This window comes from Gobio gobio (assembly GCF_949357685.1).
Source record: "Gobio gobio genome assembly, chromosome: 9".
Taxonomy (NCBI): domain Eukaryota; kingdom Metazoa; phylum Chordata; class Actinopteri; order Cypriniformes; family Gobionidae; genus Gobio; species Gobio gobio.
Window position 1 is genome coordinate 34,800,620 of NC_137115.1, and position 22,361 is coordinate 34,822,980.

The following is a 22,361-nucleotide window of genomic DNA, read 5'->3' on the forward strand; positions in this document are numbered from 1 at the left end:
CCTATTACATAACACATTCGCAAGCCTAATTTCATGGAAATTTTACAAAGACATCCCTACATGTACATAAGGTCTCTCAGTGTCTGACTGTCGTCAGAGCACTCTGGCATGCAGCCGTGAGATATTTCCAGCTGCACAAGATTTGGGCCTGTGTTTGATCATATAGTGTGTACTTACTGTACAGCCACCAGTTTAACTCTGCCCTGAGAGTATCCAGTTACACATACACAGAACGAGAGAGAGAGCATTTATGAGGGCCACTATGAACAGATAGTTTAGACCATAAGAAGAAAGCAAACACTCACAGAAAACAGGCAACTCGTGAAAATAAAGGAAAACAGAGAGGGAGGGAGAGGAGAAAGTTTGAGTAGAAGAAGAGATAACTAGTCACTGAGCAACAGACTTCAAGCGTGCATGAGGAGTCGACTGAAGGGCACAAGAGTAAAGAACATTTGACTTCCATTGAGGACATTCCAGCCCTACTGAGAGAAAATTGGATCTTTTTATCTACTGAGTTTCATCTGACTTACACTGGTTTACTGTCACATTGCATTGCAGGTAATGTAAATCCAGTATATTTCTAATTCAAACTTTAGAGACACTCTGAATCATTCTGTTTGATAATGCCTCAAACTGAGTTATGTGTAGTTGCACCAGAGAACATCTTGTCTAATTGTCTCTGTAAAATTGTACAGCTTTGTTAGATTTTTCGACCACTTTCAAGTATGAATGTTATTTTGGTGATAACATAAATATTTTCTATGTAGAAAATATATAGGCACTGTTAAAAGTTAACTAAGATACAACTTTTAAACATGCCTTTTATTGTTATAACCTATTGGTGTTCGACATTTACCTATTGATTATATTATCTTCGAAATTTACATATTGTTTATATGATCCTATTATGTATTGGACAAAATTTACAGTTAATAGCAAAGTATTGGTTGAAAAGTTCTATGTCAAATATAATATAAAAACATATATTTCTATAATATGAAATGCATATTCTATAAAAAAAAAAATCTCCTGATCTACGCAGTCATGCGTCAGATGTCACGTGTGTTTTGGCCAGTGTCACTGAAACTTCATCACATAAGAGCACAGCCCTCCCAGATGTCCTACTACGTTATTTCTGACTGTTCAACTTTGCCCCAGTTCTTCTGGCTGCAGTCATATGACATGGAAAAAGAAACATAAGCTTGACAGTGTCACACCATAGCTGAACTCTGTGACTTCAGAGTGATATAATTATGTCCTTTATAGGTTCCTATATAGGTTCTAATAAACCCTTTTTTGTCCTTTATCAGAATCTTAAAGGAAACTTATTAAAGGCACATTCTCCCTGGTGCAACTTGAGGTGAAATAGCACAGTGGTGATGGATTTTAATAATTCTCCAGTTCATAAATTTCCCCTGCCAGGTTTCAACCTCAAGCCTTTAATAAGGACATACATTCCCCTGGATTTGATTATAATTTAAGGAGTTTAAGAAATTCATTTTAATTATTTTTATGCTATATGATGTTTGTGTCCACAGTGACCTACTACTGTTACTGACCCCTGATAACATTCAGCCTGAGGTTAAGTGTCACAATGGAGATAATCCATTGTTCACCTTTAGCGTAACCTTTCACATAGTAGACCAGATTTTTCCACTAGACTACACAATCTGAGCTAAACTGGCATGTTAAGAAGGAAAACAAAATATATTTTAATATGGCCTGTCTTGTTCCTCAGGCTGTGCTTTAAGCCTGTATAATGGCAGAGGCTCATCAGGCGGTGGCATTTCAGTTCACCGTCACACCTGATGGCATCGACCTACAGTTGAGCCGTGAGGTTCTCAAGCACATCTACATATCTGGAGTGACATCATGGAAGAAACGTGCCATCTGCTTCAAGGTCAGTCAATCAATCAATCAATCAATCAATCAATCAATCAATCAATCAATCAATCAATCTATCTATCTATCTATCTATCTATCTATCTATCTATCTATCTATCTATCTATCTATCTATCTATCTATCTATCTATCTATCTATCTATCTATCTATCTATCTATCTATCTATCTATCTATCTATCTATCTATCTATCTATCTATCTATCTATCTATCTATCTATCTATCTATCTATCTATCTATCTATCTATCTATCTATCTATCTTATCTAATGAAAGTTATGTTTTTATTTTGCCTTGAGTAGAACGGTGTTCTCACAGGTGTGTACCCCGCCAGTCCCTCCAGCTGGCTAATTGCAGTTATTGCGATAATGAGCACCATGTATGCCAGGATCGACCCCTCCATGGGCATGATTGACAGGATCAAGACATCTCTACCAGTGAGGTAACTCACTAAAACATTTGTGGAAACTTCAGGTATGACCATGATGGTAATAAATATCAAATTAATTCTGTAACCTAACATTAAAGTTTTTATATATTTTTATTTTGTAATAATTTCACATTTAATCTCCAAAATAATGTAGAAACAACATAAAGACAGTCTATTTTAAATGTTTGATCTAACAGGTAAGAAATATATAGAATAAAGTTATCAAACACTTCACAGTCTTCACGGCATAGTTTATTAATTAAATATAGATTAAAGCTACAAAAGTTCAGTCAAGAGCAATAAGTGATTTTCTCTCTATCTTTTGTTCTTTGATTTACATTAAATGATTAGTTCACTTCAAAATAAAAATGTCCTGATCATTTACTCTCCCCCATCTCATCCAAGATGTTCATGTCTTTCTTTCTTCAGTCGAAAATAAATTACATTTTATGAGGAAAACATTCAAGGATTTTTCTTCACATTATGGACTTCAATGGCAACCAATGGGTTGAAGGTCCAAATCAATGCAATTTCAAAGGCTTCGAAGGCCTTCAGAGGGCTCTGCACGATCCCAGCTGAGGAATAAGGTTTTCTAGTGAAACAATCGGTCATTTTCAAATATATATATATATATATATATATATATATATATATATATATATATATATATATATATATATATATATATATATATATATATATATATATATATATATATATATATATATATATATATATATATATATACTTTTTAACCACAAATGCACAACTTCGGTGTTGTGCTTCTTCACGACGTATGACATCATCACGTCGGAAAGGTCACATCCGTGACGTACGTGGAAGTACCGACCCAGTGTTAAAACGAATGTGCAAAGACTAAACCAAATGCTCTTTATAAAAATAAAGGTACAACAATGATGTCGGACAAATTTAAAGTTGGAGGAGAACATGAGATGGAGTTTTTCGGCACTGGGTCGGTACTTCCACCTACGTCACGGACGTGACCTTTCCGACGTGATGACGTAATACGTCGTGAAGAAGCACAACACCGAAGTTGCGCATTTGTGGTTAAAAAGTATAAATGTTTCGTTTTTTTATGGTGAATCGTTTTGCTAGATAAGATCCTATTCCTTGACTGGGATCGTGCAGAGCCCTCTGAAGGCCTTCGAAGCCTTTGAAATTGCATTGATTTGGACATTCAACCCGTTGGTTGCCATTGAAGTCCATTATGTGAAGAAAAATCCTGGAATGTTTTCCTCAAAAAACTTAATTTCTTTTTGACTGAAGAACAAAAGACATGAACATTTTCATGGGGGGTGAGATGGGGGTGAGTAAATTATCAGGAAATTTTCATTTTGAAGTGAACTAATCCTTTAATGACAGACATCACAGCAGCAGGTTTATTAGGCTGATGTCACTTTAAGATCTGAAGCACATGACGTGGATCTGGATCTGACACGCATCCAATGTCCTCACAACTCTTTGCGTTCATTTAACACTTTTTAACCCATTTAAGACATTTTGGTATAGTTTTGATCTCAACGTGGCCGCATGCTGTCTGAAGCGCATTCGGTGCACACTAGTATGCATGTCACAGAGTTTCACAGACAGCAGATTTAAGATTTAAGCCAGTACAGATTAAAGTTCTTATTTTTGTGTCTTATCGCACTTGAATGGTTTAATAGCACTTGAACGAATGATAGTGTGATTATATACTGTAGCGCCGCCAAAGGATGACAGAAAAAAAACTGATCCGCCATTAATATTTTTTATTTATCCCTGAGATACATCAGACACGCAATTATTTATTAAATTTCAATATCACATTTTTTTTTTTTTTCTTCCTTGTAGTGAATTTATGACCGTTCAAACTCAGATGGTGTTGAGTGCCATCCTGTTTGCCACAGGCCTGTGGTTATTCTTCATCTTCCTTCTGCGGTACATCCTGAAAGCTCTCCTGTCCTATCATGGCTGGATCTTTGAGTCACATGGCAAAATGACCTACTCTACTAAAGTCTGGCTGGTGCGTCCCCCATGAAATAAAAGGTAAATATGGTGCAGTTTAAAAAGTGGTTCTATTTATGAATAATTCTGTCTTTTTTAGAGTCTCGTAAAGCTGTTGTCTGGTCGACGGCCGTTGCTCTACAGCTTTCAGGCATCTCTGCCCCATCTGCCAGTACCGAGCATTGATGATACAATCAGCAGGGTAAAATATCTTCACATGTTATGAGTCTAATACATATAATATTATCAAGAGTTAATGCTGGTCACATTTTACCAATCTAAAAAAATACAGTTTATGTAAAAAGAAAAAAAAAGAAAAGTTTTACATACATTTTGGGTTAAAATATTACATGATTTCCTTGATATTCACTTTTCCATGTTCGATTAAACATTGCACTCTGCTTTGACTATTTTCCTTCATATGATTTGTTCGCTTCATTGTTTAGTACCTAGAATCAGTTCGACCTCTTCTGGATGATGAGCAATATAAACAGATGGAGATTGTTGCTAATGACTTCAAAAAGGACCCTGCCCCTAAATTCCAAAAACACCTCAAACTCAAATCCTGGTGGGCCACAAATTATGTAAGTGAACAAAAATAGAGATCATCTACATACGTGGACTATAAATCAGTGGAAAACCCTCTTAAAACTGCTGGCTAACTAACAGACATGGCATTGTGTTTATTAACAGGTGAGTGACTGGTGGGAGGAGTATATCTACCTGAGAGGACGCGACCCCATCATGGTCAATAGTAACTTTTACACAATGGTGAGTATGAAATTAAATCGCCATTGAAATGCAGTTTTCTTTTACTGTGTTAACGTGGCCTACTTCCTAATGAAACAGGAAGTTGTGGTACATAAGGCTCATCTCTTTATTTTTAGTTAATAACCTTTAATTTACATCAAGGCCATGAAGCATGATTTGCTATGCTATTACCAGTCAGACACAGTTGGGTTTAATTGGACAGAAACGTTTCATTAGACTAAAATTGGTACTATTTAGATTTTTTTTTTCCTCAGAAGAGAAAAACTGTTCATTTTGAAACATTATAAGTTTGTTAAAGTTAATTTTGTAAATTTTAAGGAGTACACTGGCATACAAGCCATAAAAGACCCACAAAAACTCAAAAGGCAAAATAAGGCAACTCAAACAGGTAGCCTAAACATACATTTCGGTGGTCCACTTTAGACATTCTAACTGTAATTTTGCAACCACATGTCAACTAACTCTCAGAGTATTAGTAGACTGTTAGGTTAGGGTTGGGTGTTAGTTTTCAGGTTAGTAGAATAAGTTGACGTAGGCTACTTGTAAAGTTATTTAGTGTCTGTTGGCGACCATCAAAATATAGTGTTAGCCTATATTAAAGCAGCACAATCTACTAATACTCTAATGAGAGTTAGTTGACATGTATTTGAAAAAGTTACTTATAGTTAGAACTATTGAAATAAAGTGTTGCCAGATATCAAGTAATCATTCGACTGTTGGAATGCATCAACTGAAATGAAAACAATGGCGCAACCTGCTGAATAACTATGAAAACTTCATAAACATTTAACCCTTAATCGTCCCTTGGGGTCCAGCTGACCCCACTGGACTTTTCCTCCATTTTTTAAAAGTGTTCCCTTCATCTCAGGGCCATGAGACTCGGTGACTTTTCCTAAATAATCTATCTAAACATGCACAAAAAATCCGAGCTTGATTTGGTTGTTCTAAAGGTGTGTAAAAATTTTTTTACAGTTTAAGTCCCTCGGGGTCAGATTGACCCCACATTGAAAATGAATGGGAAAGTGTAAAAAATAAAAAAAAATCACTTTTTTTGTCAATTTTTTTTTACTAAATCCAGTATAAATCTGAAAATTTCCACATTTATATCAAGGTCTGGTCCTAGAGCATAAACACAAAGTAGAACGAACTTTCTGTCTCATACACACACGCACATACACACACAAACACACACATGTGTGTGACTGCAACAGAGAGCATTTTTATAGAAACTGGCAAATAAAATCAACAAAACTGGCATAAATCTGAAAGATTTTCATACATAAATGAAGTACTAATACTAGAGCACAAATGCAATATGGAACAAGCATGTTCACTCACACACACACACAAACACAGGTGTCTGGAGCATTTTTTTGGATTTTGGCAATGAATGGGAAAATGTAAAAAATGCTTTTTTTTTCACTTTGTTTGTAAAAAAAATCATCTAAATCCAGTATAAATCTGAAAATGTCTACATTTATATCAAGATCGGGTCCTAGAGCATAAACACAAAGTGGAACGAACTTTCTGTCTCATACACACACGCACACACACACAAACACACACATGTGTGTGACTGCAACAGAGAGCATTTTTATAGAAACTGGCAAATAAAATCAACAAAACTGGCATAAATCTGAAAAAATTCCATGCATAAATGAAGGACAAATACTAGAGCACAAATGCAACATGGAACAATCATGAGAAAGAGAGGGAAAAGGGCAAATAAAAGAAAGATGAAAGGCAGCTTAACTTTTGCATAACTTCCCTATGGACCTCTATTGGATAATGTGGTCATTGCACTCTCTTTCTCTTTAACTATAATTCCTAAAGTTTTTCCACAAACCTACAGATGGCTATATTCTATCCCTAACACATAGAGCAATGTCCAAAAACTATTTATATTTATTTAAGATCATCATTCAAGTGATTTTTTCATAAAAAAATGATTTTAATGAGCCAATTTATGACATAGTTAAGTATTTGTGCAGTAAATAGGTAAAAAACTACCAAATACCCACAAAAACACAGCATAAATGTATAGTTGAGAAGTAAATAAAAAAAATGATATATAGTTTTCCATGTAAAAAAAAAATATTTCCTTATGCAATCGCTCTGTAAAAGTTTGGGGTCTATCTGACCCCAAGGGACTCAAACGTAAACCCTACTTGAGGGGCGATTAAGGGTTAAGTTATTTGTGTTTGATATTTTTTTTATAGTCTTATTTAATAAAATAAAAAAACTATCTATATCCATAACTCTCATTCTCCATCTGTCAGGATTTCCTCTATATGACCCCAACACACAGACAAGCTGCACGAGCAGGAAATGTAGTTCATGCCATGCTGCAGTACCGTCGGAAACTGGAGCGAGGAGAACTTATCCCGGTACACATACAAATAGATTTTCCATCCACTACATTGAAATACATGCAAAAATAAATATAAGAAAGTTCCCATCATGCCCGCTGTTATCTCTTCTCAGCTGAGAGCTCTTGGGATTGTCCCTATGTGCTCTTTTCAGTATGAGAGGATGTTCAACACCACTCGTATTCCTGGCATTGAGACTGGTAAGGACATTTTTTATGGGATGATATTAGACTTTAAATGATTAATACATTCACACACACACTTATCCATGAACTTGATAAATGTTGCAAACATGTTTTACCATCCACAAACAAATGCCTTTTAACTTGTGTGTGCAAAATACAGAATTACATGAATGTGCAGCGATTTGTACAAATAGAGACATAGTTGTGAATACAAAACTTCGATTTTGTATTAATGTAGGTCAGAATTTGTGCGTGCAACGAATAAGATGTGGAATTGTGGATCCGGTGACACACATTTTTCATTGACTCGTTTGTGAGTCGATCCTATTTGATTCATTTGGATTTTGAGACTTTCATTTCGCCGGTTTGGCCTTGCACGATCCACACACACAGCTGTCTTAGAAAACCTTCTGCCAGTAGATGGCAGTATTCTACCAAAACAGACACCGGCACCGTGAGCGCTATTCTGCCTATAAGATGCTTTATGTGTCTTCGTTATAAAGACGAGGAAAACACTTAACAGGCTAACGTTAAAAAGGTATTAAAGGCTACTTTGTATTGGCAAGCAGATTAAATCAGGTTTATGAACACAACATTGTTCATCACAACATTTTTCACCCACAGAAAACCATTATAAAATGCTTAATATGCAATAAAGCACATGTTTAATAAAGTGTAGCCTACTTTTAATACCACCATTTTAAACAACATCTAGGAAACCCGTTATAAAGTAATGGGCTCATCTGTTTTTATGTACATGTAGGCTACTACATAGCTACTCTCCTAGTGAGGTATAGAATTTGTTCTTTTAATATCCCTGTCTGTAATTAAGCCACTTTAAAATGCCTTAAACGTGTAATTATAAATGCGTTGCGTTCATATTCTGGGCTCATCTGCCTTTTTTGTGTGTACATGCTTTATTAATAAAAGCATGGTCTTGCACAGTCTTCTTAATGCGTTTTTCACATTAAGCATTTTAGAATGTTCCAGAGGAAACAATGTGAAATTTTGCACGTTTGGGTTCATATTTTTATTCTTGTAATTATCGCTGTCTTAATGCATTAATGCATCCTGGGCTCATCATGTATACATAATCGTTTTCTCCCATAAAGTCTATTATAAAAGAACACACTTAATGTGGCTTCCTGCAGTAAAACGGTGATATTAAAAGTAGATACTTTATTGAACATGTGCTATATTGCATATTAAGTATTTTATAATGGTTTTCTGTGGGAGAAAAATGTTGTGATGAACAATGTTGTGTTCATAACCTGATTTAATCTGCTTGCCTATACAAAGTAGCCGTTATTACCTTTTTAACATTAGCCCGTTAAGCGTTTTCCTCGTCTTTATAACAAGGACACATTCATGTAATTCTGTATTTTGCACACACAAGTTTGTGGATGGTAAAACATGTTTGCAACATTTATCAAGTTCATGGATAAGTGTGTGTGAATGTATTAATCATTTTGAGTCTAATATCATCCCATAATTTTTAATTTATGTTTTACTAGAGCCTACATAGTATAACGATAGGCCTAAAGATTCTTGGATGCTTATTTCAAACCACACGCCTTTGTTTATGCTCAGATTTTGTGCAGCATCTGACGGACAGGAAGCACTTGGTGGTGTATCATCGAGGCCGTTTCTTTAAGGTGTGGTTGTACTACGGTGGTCGCCATCTTTGTCCCTCAGAGCTTGAGCTGCAGTTTCAACGTATCCTGGAAGACAAATCTGAACCACAACCTGGAGAGATCAAGCTCCCTTCACTGACAGCTGGGAACAGGTGAAGAAGACCTCGTAATATCCTGAGACTGTGTACATAAGGTTTTCAAACTGGGGTCTTCAGACAGTTCAAAGAAAACTGTTTTATAATAATATAATATTTAAATGATAATAGCATATAATAACAATGTAGGGGCATGAATGTTTCTGTAAATAAAATTCAATGAAAAAAAAAAGAGGCAAAAAAAGGTGTCAACTCAAAGGATTGCTATTCAATACTATTGCTATTTCATGCATTCCTTCTTGTTTACACTGTTAAAGAGTTGGATTCGCATGCTAAACATGGCCAAAATGTACAAAAACAAAAACAAGTTGGACGTATTTCTGTGCCAAATGATTAGTTCAAATAGCCTACACTTCCTTCAGGATTCGAATAAGTTCCGAATTTCGGAAAGTTTTTTTTTTTTTTTTTCGTATGGCCCTGTATAACGTCATAAATAACGTAATTCCTTGTATGGGCACTTCTCCCGGATGAGCATGTGCGCACATCAACCAGAGGGAGAGCAAGAGCGTGCCCATCATCGAGTTTCATTTGGGATACGGAAGCTGTCGCAGCGCTGTCATTTTGTTTTTAGACCACGAAATTAACAATGTCACTAAAGAAGTGTGTTTTGACTGAGAGGGAAAGATAACCTTGATCAGCTTCTCAAAGAATCCAGCATTAAGGGAACAGTACGCAGTTGATTTTTCCGGGGCAGCAACGGAGTTGTGCAAGTGTGTTTGTTTGTTCCCGGTCATGAGTCGAAACCGCAGGCAGTGAGTGAAACTGCTTCAAATGTGTGTTTTGTTGGCAATCGCAGTGTAATTAAATATAGTGTAAACAACACGAACGTATAGTGAATCAAAAGTTGTCCAGGGATAATGCGATGATGTATTGTGTGTGTGTGTGTGCTCGTGACTCTTTAGCTCCGCCCACTGCATGCGTCGACAAGTTCGGCTGTTTTCGGAAAGAATTGGTACAGCGTATCTGTCTTTTATAAATCTGATAAAACTAAAGACCCTTCTGAGATATAAAGGATGCAATACTACTCTATAGGTCCTCAAGATTAAAATGAGATTTTCAGAAACTGTGTGTGTTATGTACCCTTTAATAAAAATCTTCCCCTTTAACACACATGCAGGGTTCCTTGGGCCAGGGCACGTTTAAAGTATTTTAGGGAGGGTGCCAACCGGGTGTCTCTGGAAACCATTGAGACGGCTGCGTTTTTCCTGACCCTGGACGATGAGGCGCATGGATATGATCCAGAGAACATACGGTCCCTGGACCTCTACGCCAAATCTCTACTGCATGGAAAGTGCTATGACAGGTAGGAACCAGTATTATTTCAGTATCATTTAATATACTTTTAGTTAATTAAATAATTAACTAAAAGTAATGTATATTTGCATCTAGCTTTATTTTTATTTCAGTTTTAGTTACTTGAACTTATTTCAGTTAGTTGCCAAGGCAAAATTTTTTTTAATTTAAATGGTTTTTCATGTAATATTTACATTTTATTTTATTTTAGTTAACAATAACAACATTTGTAGCAACACTTTTATGTCTCATTACCAGGTAGTTCTTAGTGGTGACCATGACTAGCACATCTTCACACACATAAAAATGTGCATTAACCGATCAATCTTCTCGCACCTGTCAGGTGGTTTGATAAATCCTTCACTTTGATCGTCTACAAGAACGGTAAAATGGGCGTCAACACTGAGCATTCGTGGGCTGACTCCCCTATCATTGGGCATATGTGGGAGGTAAACAAATAACAATAATTCTAAATATATTTATTAAATGACACTAATCAGCTGTAAGAAATAACATCCATTACAACTTTCTGTTTAGTATGTTTCGGCCACAGATTGTTTCCACCTGGGTTATACTGCTGAGGGACATTGCAAAGGAGACATCAACAAAAGCTTGGCGCCCCCTACCAGGCTTCAGTGGGACATCCCAAAAGCTGTATGGATTACCCTTACATCTTAGGGCTTGACATGGCTTTTCATTGTAAAGATGGATAGATTGACCTCATTTTAATTTAATGCAATGATACATTGATAACTGATTAAAGTTCCTTATGTCTCTCTCAGTGCCAGGAGATTATTGAAGGTTCATACATGATTGCAAAGGGAATCGCTGACGATGTGGATTTCCACGGCTGCTTATTTCATGAGTTTGGGAAGGGCCTGATAAAGAAATGCAGAACAAGTCCAGATGCTTTTATCCAGCTGGCACTGCAGCTAGCTCAATACAGGGTACAAGCCACACATATGCACATGCACTATATTGCCAAAAGTTTTGGGACGCTTGCCTTTACATGCACATGAACTTTAATGACATCCCATTCTTAATCCGTAGGGGTTTAATATGGAGTTTCAGCTCTAACAGCTTAAACTCTTCTGGGAAGGCTTAGTACAAGGTTTAGGAGTGTGTTTATGAGAATTTTTGACCATTCTTTTAGAAGCACATTTGTGAGGTCAGGCACTGATTTTGGACGAGAAGGCCTGGCTCGCAGTCTCCACTCTAATTCATCCCAAAGGTGTTCTATCGGGTTGAGGTCAGGACTCTGTGCAGGCCAGTGAAGTTCCTCCACACCAACCTCGCTCATCCATGTCTTTATGGACCTTGCTTGGAACAGGAAGGGACCATCCCCAAACTGTTTCACAAAGTTTGGAGCATGAAATTGTCCAAAATGTCTTGGTATGCTGAAGCATTAATAGTTTCTTTCTCTGGAACTAAGGGTCCAAGCCCAACTCCTGAAAAACAACCCCCATACCATAATCCCCCCTCCACCGAACTTTACACTTGGCACAATGCAGTCAGGCAAGTACCGTTCTCCTGGCAACCGCCAAACCCAGACTCGTCCATCAGATTGCCAGATAGAGAAGCGTGATTCATCACTCCAGAGAACACGTCTCCACTGCTCTAGAGTCCAGTGGTGGCGTGCTTTGCACCACTGCATCAGACACTTTGCATTACACTTGGTGATGTAAGACTTGGATGCAGCTCCTCGGCCATGGAAACCCATTCCATGAAGCTCTCTACACACTGTTCTTGAGTTAATCTGAAGGCCACACAAAGTTTGGAGGTCTGTAGCTATTGACTCTGCAGAAAGTTGGCAACTTCTGCACACTGTGTACCTCAGCATGCGCTGACCCCACTCTGTAATTTTATGTGGCCTACCACTTCATGGCTGAGTTGCTGTTGTTCAAAATTGCTTTCACTTTGTTATAATACCTCTAACAGTTGACCGTAGAATATTTAGTATTGAGGAAATTTCACTAATGTACTTTATGCACAGGTGGCAACCTATCACAGTACCACGCTTGAATTCACTGAGCTCCTGAGAGCGACCAATTCTTTCACAATTGTTTGTAGAAGCAGTCTGCATGCCTAGGTGCTTGGTTTTATGCAGCTTTGGCCATGGAAGTGATTGGAACACCTGAATTCAATTAATTGGAGGGGTGTCCCAATACTTTTGGCTATATAGTGTATATGTCCCTCTGCAAAAATGTGTCTGTATATTGTGAACAAACTGTTAAATAAAGTAATTTTTTTGTTTTTGTTGATGTAGGACAAGGGTGAATTCTGTCTGACTTATGAATCATCCATGACACGCATGTTCCGCGAGGGCCGGACGGAAACCGTGCGCTCGTGCACCTGTGAGTCCACGGCGTTTGTAAAAGCAATGGACGACGAGAGCATAGTGGTGAGAGCAATATATTTACAGACCCAACCCAGAGGTCATATCTAGAAAGTTGCCTAGAGCAACAGTGCCATTTTAAAACTTAACATTTTTCTTGTTTATCAGAATGAGCAGAGGTTGGAGCTCTTTAAAAAAGCTGCTGAGAAACATCAGAACATGTACCGTCTGGCAATGACAGGAGCCGGGATCGACCGGCATCTCTTCTGCCTCTACATTGTGTCTAAAGTAATGGGCATAGACTCACCCTTCCTCAAACAGGTGAGTGCAAGTCTGTTTCATGATTATAAATAACCTATTGAATTTAGCTGAAGTCTTAAGGACACCTTCTTTTGATAGGTTTTGTCTGAGCCCTGGCGTCTCTCCACCAGTCAGACCCCTCAACAGCAGCTCAATCTCATCGACATGCAGAAGTTCCCCAAATATGTGGGCGCAGGAGGCGGCTTTGGGCCTGTGAGTGTCTCACCCTACAGTTCACAACATGTCATTGCAACGAGTTTGGTCAATTAATATATCCATATATTTGACCAGTTTTGATTTAAAATTGTTTATATACAGGTTGCTGATGACGGGTATGGTGTTTCTTACATCATTGTCGGCGAGAATCTCATTACATTCCACATTTCCAGCAAGTTCTCCAGCCCTGAGACGGTAAGAGAATTTAAAACTCTGACATTTTTCACACACTATTCAGATATAGACCCTTGTTATGGCCCCATTCACACCAAGAATCATAACTATATCAATAACTATATTAGCGTCCACACACCCTTTACAAAACCCCTTACAAGTTCATTTTAAGTATACTTAAGTGGTTCAGATATATTTTTATGTGGTAAAGTATACTAAATCAATGTTCTAGAAGTAGACTTGTAAGTGTTCTATATCTATACTACTTGGGACTAAATTGGCCCCCTTTTAAGTATTTAAAAGTATACTTCTAAGTGTAACAGTAGTAAACTTTAAGTACACAACTAGTTTACAATTATGTTTTTCATTTGTACTGCAACTATTCTGCAAGTGAACTTATAGGTATACTTCTAGTTAAATACTTGTAGCACATTCTTTTTGTTTATTAAAATACACTACTCTCAGTAAACTATTAGTTTAACTTAACATCATACTTATAGTTTAGCATTTATGTATACAAAAAGGTATTAATTTTTATAATTGAAATATACCTTTAACTGTACTTTAAGTAGATTTGAAGTAAATTCATAATGTACACTACAAGTGGACTACACAAAAGTTCAGATACTTACGAACATGTGACCCTGGACCACAAAACCAGTCATAAGCGGCACTGCAATAGCCAACAATACATTGTATGGGTCAAAATTATATTTTTATTTTTATGTCAAAAACCATTAGGATATTATGTAAAGATTATGTTCCATGAAGATATTTTCGTAAATTTTCTACCGTAAATATATATAAAAAAAATATTATTAGTAGTAATATGCATTGCTCAGGACTTCATTTGGATATCTTTAAAGGCGATTTTCTCAATATTTTGATTTTTTTTGCACCCTCAGATTCCAGATTTTCAATGTGTCATTGCACAACGAAGTTTCATTTTGTTTTTGTTATAGTTTACACTTCATCAAATGGGGAAATTAAAATGCATTGAACATTTGATTTGAGCTGCCATTTTGAGAATTTGATTTATCATTTTAGTTTTTGGTGTGAACAGGCCTAAATGTAATAACCATAAGTTCAGATGTGGACCAAACAGGTTAAAAAAACCTTTACAGTGATCCAGTTTATCTGAAAGTTCATCCAAAAAAATATATATTTCAAAACCCAAATAATTTTTTTAAGAGTATTCTGGATTATAATAGAATTAAATATTCTTAAAAAAAAACATTGTTCTGAATGGTATATATGATTTACTTTCATCATATCACACTTCTGAATATGAAACTGAATATGATCTTTTCCTCCCTGTTCTCAGGACTCATTCCGCTTTGGCCAGAATATCAGACAGGCAATGCTGGACATAAGAGCTCTATTCAACCTGAAAGACAAGAAGATGTGACTCCTAAATACAAGAATTTCAACTTCAAAGCTGTCCCAAATTGAAAGCACCAGTTTTATAATAATCTGAACAAACAGCAACGATTAGGTTATGTTAGCATTAAATACATTTGTAAATATATTGTAGTTATTTATATAGCAAGAACATGCTTAGTGAAATAGTGCGCTTAGATATTTAAGAGAAAAAGGGATTTATGCTGGGTGGAAAAAAAATGCACAAATTTGTATTGTATTTAATTGTAAATATTTTAGTATGTAGTCTTTGGCAAATGACTGTAAATATTTCATTGGTGCATATTTACTTTTAAAATATTGAATTTACCCTGCACTTGATTAAACAGAAATGTTGTACACAAAAATCTGGGTCTTAACATCCAACACACACACTCAATCAGACACGCATCTTTTCAAGAATTAAAAAAAAAAAGATCTGAGATTTATTGGAGGGGATTCAAGGCATATATGTAACGATTAGCAAATATGAGAGACGGAAAGAAAGTATGACCTTTGTACAGAATATAAAAACAGCTCTACCACAGAACAGAACTAATGATGTTCATGTGAAACAGTGAATATCATACAATACAAACTGCATCTCCAACGTTTAGCACATTCTTTGAGAAACATCGGCACACAGGGGTGCGTTTCCCAGAATACGAGGTCTTGATTTATTAGAGAGGTATTACCTTGGGTTCCTTCAGTCCAACAATGTTTCCACCGAACAGTGAGGGAGGGTTATTTTATCCGACGCATGAGGGATAATACAAAAGTAAAAAAGCAATCCTTTCCCGACACGCTCTTCCTCGTCACTGCAGCTTCATTAACTATTGTTCGAGGCAAAGATTATGATGTGAACTACCGTATGGGTTGTGCATACTAACAGGAAAGGCTAAAACACATCGTGGCTAAGTATGAAACCGCAGGTGATGTGCGAACAGAAGATATTTGGAAGTAATCAACAGTATCAGATAAGAATTATACTATTTATCATACGTTCTACTTGGAAGCTGCCTCACAAACAGGTGCATGGTCAGTTAATGTAACAGAAAACTATACACATAAAAAGGCAATTGAATTTTCTTCGTTAAATGTTCTTCTGCTTTATAACCGTGTCCATGTAGAATCTGCCTGAAGGCCAAGGTGGGCAGATGTTTTATATATCATTATGCTGATATATTTTCAGATGAGGCTAGAGTACGCTAGCTGTTTGGGCCGCTCGGGTTTAAGATGTGGCTCCTGGGGTGGTGTTGACATTCTGTGTGGCCACCTGCGGTGCGACTTCGATGATGCGGGGTTTGTCGATGATGCGTGCCGTGCGGTTGCCTTTCTCTACGATGCCGATGATCCACGCCTGGTGACCCTCGCCGTACTTGGGAGATTTGATCTCGGCGCAAAAACGGGCTGCTTGCTCACGTGGAAGACAAATCAGCAAACCTCCTACAGAAAAAGACAAAAAGATTCAGATTGCTGCAGGTTAAAAACAACAACAAGTGAAATGTGTAATAGCTTAAATACTAGGATAAAATACACATACAGTGGGATTCTGAGACCATAGTGAAAACATTGTCCCCTCACCTCCCCATTTAAACATTGAAAATAATTTCCCATTTTAGCTTAAACATAATTCTGAAAAGAAAAAAGTTATGACATGAAGAAACAACTATGCTACATATGCTGTTGTTTTGAAAGAATTATGACATTTTTTATCATGGTTTCAAAAATCTGAAATGTTTCTTGGGCATTAAATCAGCATATTAGAATGATTTCTGAAGGATCATGTGACACTGAAGACTGGAGTAATAATGCTGAAATAGCGTTTTGAAATTGTAATATTTCACAATATTACTGTATTTTTTTAATCAAATAAATGCAGCCTTGGTGAGCAGTACAGACTTATTTAAAAAAATCTTCCCGACCCCAAACCTTTAAATGGTTTTGAACTACATTTTCTAGAATTTCTAAAATTTATTAATATTATTTAAATTTATTATTACTTTTTTATATTTAAAAGGCATATAAAATTAGAAATTAAGTTGTATTTTTAATAATATTTTTTTTTTTCTTCATGTATAAAACGTACAATGGGTAAAATTATTTAAATTTTACACTCGGTACACTTTGCAGCCACAAGAATAAAAAAGGTTCATTGCAGATCAGATCTTATACCTGAGGTCTCTGGGCAGGTGCCGTGCATAAGGCCAAACATGTTCCCGCAAGCTTTGCTGACGGCAGCCATTTTGGCGAGAACTGGCAAATTGTGAATGACGAAGGACACCTCTGTACGCTGCTGCCGTGCCAGGTTCTGTGCGTGGCCCAGGATCCCAAACCCTGTGATGTCAGTCGCTGCGTGTGCGTTGAAGGTGTGCATCAGCCCGGCAGCTGGACGGAGACAGACAGATAAAAGTCAAATGTTTGCTGGAAACCTATTTATGAGCCACACTCATGCGTCCATGTACTGACCGGTTCTGTTGAGTCGAGCCATGTTTAACATGGCCTCCTGATAAGCCAGTTCAACATCCTCCTGAGTGACGACCAACTTTATCTTATTCCATTTCTCTGGCTGAGACAGAAACAAAGATAGCAAGCAGTTAGACTCTATTCAAGCTATAAAATAAAAATACAAAATGTCAAACACTCACAATGTCCAGCCACTGGTGCACTGCGACTGCCACTTGTGTTCCTAGTGGTTTGGTAAGAACCAGCACATCCCCTGGTACTGCATTATCTGGCCTAGAACATGCACACACGCACAAAATTACAGGAATGAACAGACCTATTAATTGAGCATGTAGCAACTGGCTAGAGTACATACGATTAGATATACTTACATAATGAACTCATTAGGTTGGCACACTGTTGTGGCCACGCCTCCCAGGACGATCCAAGGATTTATGACAGTCTGACCACCTGTAACGGAGGTTCCCGCCTCCTCAGATGCATCCTTAAAACCCTGGATGACCAGTGGCATGACCTTATCACGCTCCTACAAAACACACACATCATGTGATTTTTGTTTAGCTGTATTTTCTGAAAAATACCACATTTATTAATCCTATAAATAATAGTAAAAAAAAATCTAATTTTATGAAATAGAACAGTTTAGACAAAATAAAAATAAAATAAAAAACATTTAAAAAAGGTTTTTAATTTGATACATCAGGCTTTGAATGGCTCATATAGTATGATATAGCAGAATATGAGGCTCACATGAGGAAAAACACCAAGTTTATACAGAGGCCCAATCTGAGCAAGTTGCTGATATTTATATGGCCAAAAAGTATTATTCACTTGTCAATTTTAATCACACTATAGCAAACAACTTACATTAAATGCATTTATCCTAAATATGGTATTTAAATGCTTAGTTTGATCAAACCTCTGTAGTTTTTCTGCAGGCAAAACATATAATGTAATGCAATACAGTGATGATAAAGATAATTGTTGGCTATTAAGAGTTGTACAAATAAATGTTCCTCAAAAGCCTGATGTATGTTTGTAACATGAATTTTCTAAAAAATGAAGTATGGGTATCAAGCAAACCTTGTGAAGTTGCTTCAGTCCAGTAAGTGTTCATCTTGAAATATTACTAACAATGTAAACGTTATTCTTATCAAGTTATTCACAGGTTTCAGGTTTAGAATTATACTAAAATACCTTTTAAATGCTTTAAAAAAAAAAAGGAAAGGTATAAACATTATGTACATCAAAGTTGATAATTTAGATGCCTTAGAAATTTGCCAAATATTATACAGTTATTGCTGTATTACATTTACCCCAAAATATACTGCAAATTATACACCTTTTTCTCAGCCTCACCTTCTCTGTGAGTTTGTTGCTGACACCAAGAAGCATCAGCATGTTATCGCATTCTGTTACACCCATGGCGTACAGGTCACTCAGCACATTGGCACAAGCAATTCTACCCTAGAAGCCAAGAGAATTCATGTTAATAATGTAATGACACATTTTCAGTCTGTGATGCATTTAATCTTTAATGTTATTCTAAAGTGAGTATTTACCATCATATATGGATCATCCACTATGGGGTAGATATAATCTGTGGTCTGCACAAGTGACAAGCCGCCATGTCTCAACGGAATCACACAGGTGTCCATACCAATGCCTATTGGAAGTAAACATTGTTATTTAAAACAGGGTTAATGGTTTGACTGAAGTTTTATGCAGTGTTGAAACTTAAAGGCAAAATATGTAATTTTCGCTGCTAGAGGTCGCTTATTCAAAGCAAACGCGTAGCTTGATGACGCCTTGATTTCGTGAAATCATGGGAGTTGTTGTCTTCACCTCTACAGCTGGTGGAAAAGAATCCGACGGGACTCGGGAAGAAATCATATTCATGGATGAGCTAATGTATTAAAGATTTATAAACGTTATTGTAGTATGAAGCAGGATGTGAGCGGAATGAGGCCGCTGGAGCGATTGCTAATGAAAGACTGAATGAGATGTGGGGCAACGCAACGCTGTTTTATCATATTAGATACATTTGAGTGTGTTGAAAGTTATGTTATTATGCTTCTCTGTGCGTTCGCTCGGCAGCTACTATGAGACACTTGTTGCACACTGCACAGCTAGATTGATGTTAGGCATGGCAAAACATGGTACTCGCGGTAAATCAAGAAAACGAGATTTAAACAATAAGACTAACTGTGTTGAGCTCTATAACAATGATTAGTTTTCTGTCAATGAATGTATTCAAACAGTTGCTCGCCTGTCTAATAAAACACATAATACATTAAAGCGTCTTTTATGTTACCATGGTTTCCACTAAAAACAGAAATCGAGGGTAACGAGGGTATGATGTCATTGATAGGCGACGTTAAAATAGCTTGTTTCTCTGGATTTAATTATTGGAAACATTTGGGATAATGTAAGTACACAAGTCAACAAAATATATAACATTGTTCAAGTTGTTTTCGGATATTTTAATCCAAATATCTTACATATTGTGCCTTTAAAGATTCATGCAAAAATGTAAATTCTGTTTTGTCATTTAAGGTTTAGAAACTACGTGAAAGTCTAAACAAATGTTCCTGTTTTTGGAGAACCATACCTTTAAGCATTTTTTTTTTTCTCTGGCCAGACTAATGAAAAACTTAAAGTGTGTGTGTGTGTGTGTGTGTGTGTGTGTGTGTGTGTGTGTGTGTGTGTGTGTGTGTGTGTGTGGTTATGTACCTAGTCTGGGCATTACAGCCCCGAGGAACTGCTCATCTTCCTGATAATGGTTTTCCTGCAGGGATTCTAGCAGTTTCTGGAGCACATCTTGAGGGACTTTGCAACCAGTTCCCTTGAGCTCTGTGAAGCGTGTTAGTCTGAAGTTCTTGTCCAGATCATAACTCTCTGGGTTAAAAGATTCCCGCACCGACATCTTTAAAAAACAAAACGTCACTGGCACGCACACCTCCTTCACACTATGGCAAATGCAATCTGAAAAAGAAGGAAGCATTACAGTGTGTAGGCTAAACATACAAAATTAAGACATTAAAAGAAAGAATTCAAACAAACAAACAACTAGTGATGATAATACATATTGCATGTTACAATTTTACCCCAATTATGAATCAAAATAATGCAACAGTTTTGGATAAATGTCTTTGCACTGATGCTCAGAGGTGATCCTCCCCTTTAAAAACATCAGCCCTGTTCAAAACTCTTGCTGAGCTGAATTCACTCTCCATCCCCCTTTGTTTACATGGCAATGTTTTTCCCTCCCTCTGAATCACTCACTGTTTTAAAATGCCGGCTCGTAAATAAATAAAAAACAAAACACTCAAACTTACGGATTTAACTCATTCTGCTCTTTATTTTGACTTTATTTCCTGTGCTAAATAATTAGTTCTTTGAAAACAGATAATGCAATGCATCTTTATGTACAGATATATGGCCGCATGCTGATTTTGTGATCTCTCGGATCAGATAGTTCGAAATGCACTCATGTGGCGCGCGCTCTCTATCCGCGACTGATTCTTTTTAGTGATTCGATTCGTTTGAAGAGTTCTTTTCAATGAACCAGCGGAACATTTATTTGACTCGCTTTTACCCATCGCCCAAGAGTTCCCAAAGGTCTCCGCTCAACTTTTCTTTATTGAGCACAACAAATATACATTTATAAATGTCAATTCAGACACCAATACAGTAGACAGTAAATACATATAAGTGCAATTAGTTCAATTCAAATATATATTTTTAAAAATCAGTTTGCAGAATTGTTTCTTTTTCAACTTTTACTTAAACTATATAATTAGCAATAGTCTTTTTAAAGCGAAAAATAAGATTTTGCCTTCATAGGTTTACATCTATAAATGTAAGGATAATAAAGAATCAAAAAGACACGATATATACATGCGCTTTCAAACGGCTTGAATGAGTCATTTGAAAAAGAATCATGTCAAACGAACAATTCGCTCATGAATCACTAATGCCGCTGCACGCGCTGATCCAATTCAACGCCTCCTGCTGCTCGGTCACTTTTCAACATAACTAATATACAATATAACTTATGCATGCTTAGAAAAAAACACGTTTAAGAGGTCAAATGAGCCATATTAATAACAGAAGCAACCGGCCGAAGTGTTTCTAAAAATGTCGGCGGTGGAAAAAATTAACCCTTAAAGCGCCCGCGCCATGATTGCAGTGTGCACAACAGAGTAATAATAAAGAATTAAAATTATTTGGTGCACTTTACACAAATTTCGCAGATTATGTCTTCTACTGGAATAAATTAGATAGCTCTCCTCACAGTTAATGCATTGTGGCACAGTTATATTCGTGCCCCATTTCCCCTTTAATTGTGCAGTTCAGTTTGTGCTTACCGGTTTCGCTCGATACAAGAGACGCGACGCTCCCGCAATGCACCGCGCGCAGAAAGGGCGCCTCGAAAATGTGCCTGAAAAGAATGACACTGAATTCAATACACTATTTCTTGGCGAACAGCGCCATTTTCATGATGCGTACAAGATGATTTAAAATGTTCAGGCGATGATATGTTAAGCCCGAACATCAATTCAAGCTAATGAGTGTTCCGAGGAGATATTTTAATTAAAAAGTCCAAGTTCTAGAAGGGTCCTTCTTTCCCGCGTGACGTAATCACCTCCCCTTTAAAACAGATCGGAGTGTGGCAACAAAAAATGCCCACATTAGTTTGTACCTTTAAACTTACTGTGGTCTTGCCA

At 36.8% G+C, this 22,361-nt stretch overlaps 2 protein-coding genes across 6 annotated transcripts; one reads left to right on the plus strand and one right to left on the minus strand.

Annotated features, from left to right (window-relative positions):
• Positions 1-167: 167 nt before the first annotated feature.
• On the plus strand, positions 168-15,529 carry cpt1b (carnitine palmitoyltransferase 1B (muscle)). Its single transcript, XM_079825487.1, has 19 exons — positions 168-558; positions 1,739-1,900; positions 2,204-2,343; positions 4,183-4,354; positions 4,436-4,537; positions 4,782-4,919; positions 5,029-5,106; positions 7,386-7,493; positions 7,591-7,675; positions 9,251-9,446; positions 10,567-10,752; positions 11,086-11,191; positions 11,280-11,396; positions 11,525-11,689; positions 13,009-13,143; positions 13,246-13,398; positions 13,477-13,590; positions 13,696-13,788; positions 15,092-15,529. Exons 2-19 carry the CDS (start codon positions 1,760-1,762, stop codon positions 15,173-15,175), a joined length of 2,313 nt encoding a protein of 770 aa, XP_079681613.1. The 5' UTR covers positions 168-558; positions 1,739-1,759; the 3' UTR covers positions 15,176-15,529.
• A 59-nt stretch (positions 15,530-15,588) lies between these two features.
• On the minus strand, positions 15,589-22,288 carry sephs1 (selenophosphate synthetase 1). Of its 5 annotated transcripts, none has more exons than XM_079825500.1 (9): positions 22,002-22,288; positions 20,365-20,616; positions 19,194-19,297; positions 18,991-19,098; positions 18,003-18,157; positions 17,814-17,904; positions 17,635-17,734; positions 17,341-17,553; positions 15,589-16,611 (listed from the first exon to the last, which is right to left on the minus strand). In XM_079825500.1, the coding sequence occupies exons 2-9, from the start codon at positions 20,555-20,557 to the stop codon at positions 16,397-16,399; spliced, it is 1,179 nt and encodes a 392-aa protein (XP_079681626.1). In that variant the 5' UTR covers positions 20,558-20,616; positions 22,002-22,288; the 3' UTR covers positions 15,589-16,396. The 5 variants fall into 5 exon arrangements, with proteins under 5 accessions (XP_079681626.1, XP_079681630.1, XP_079681629.1 ...); XM_079825504.1 differs by having other exon boundaries at positions 20,365-20,557; positions 22,002-22,036; XM_079825503.1 differs by having other exon boundaries at positions 21,929-22,008.
• Between the last annotated feature and the right edge of the window lie 73 nt (positions 22,289-22,361).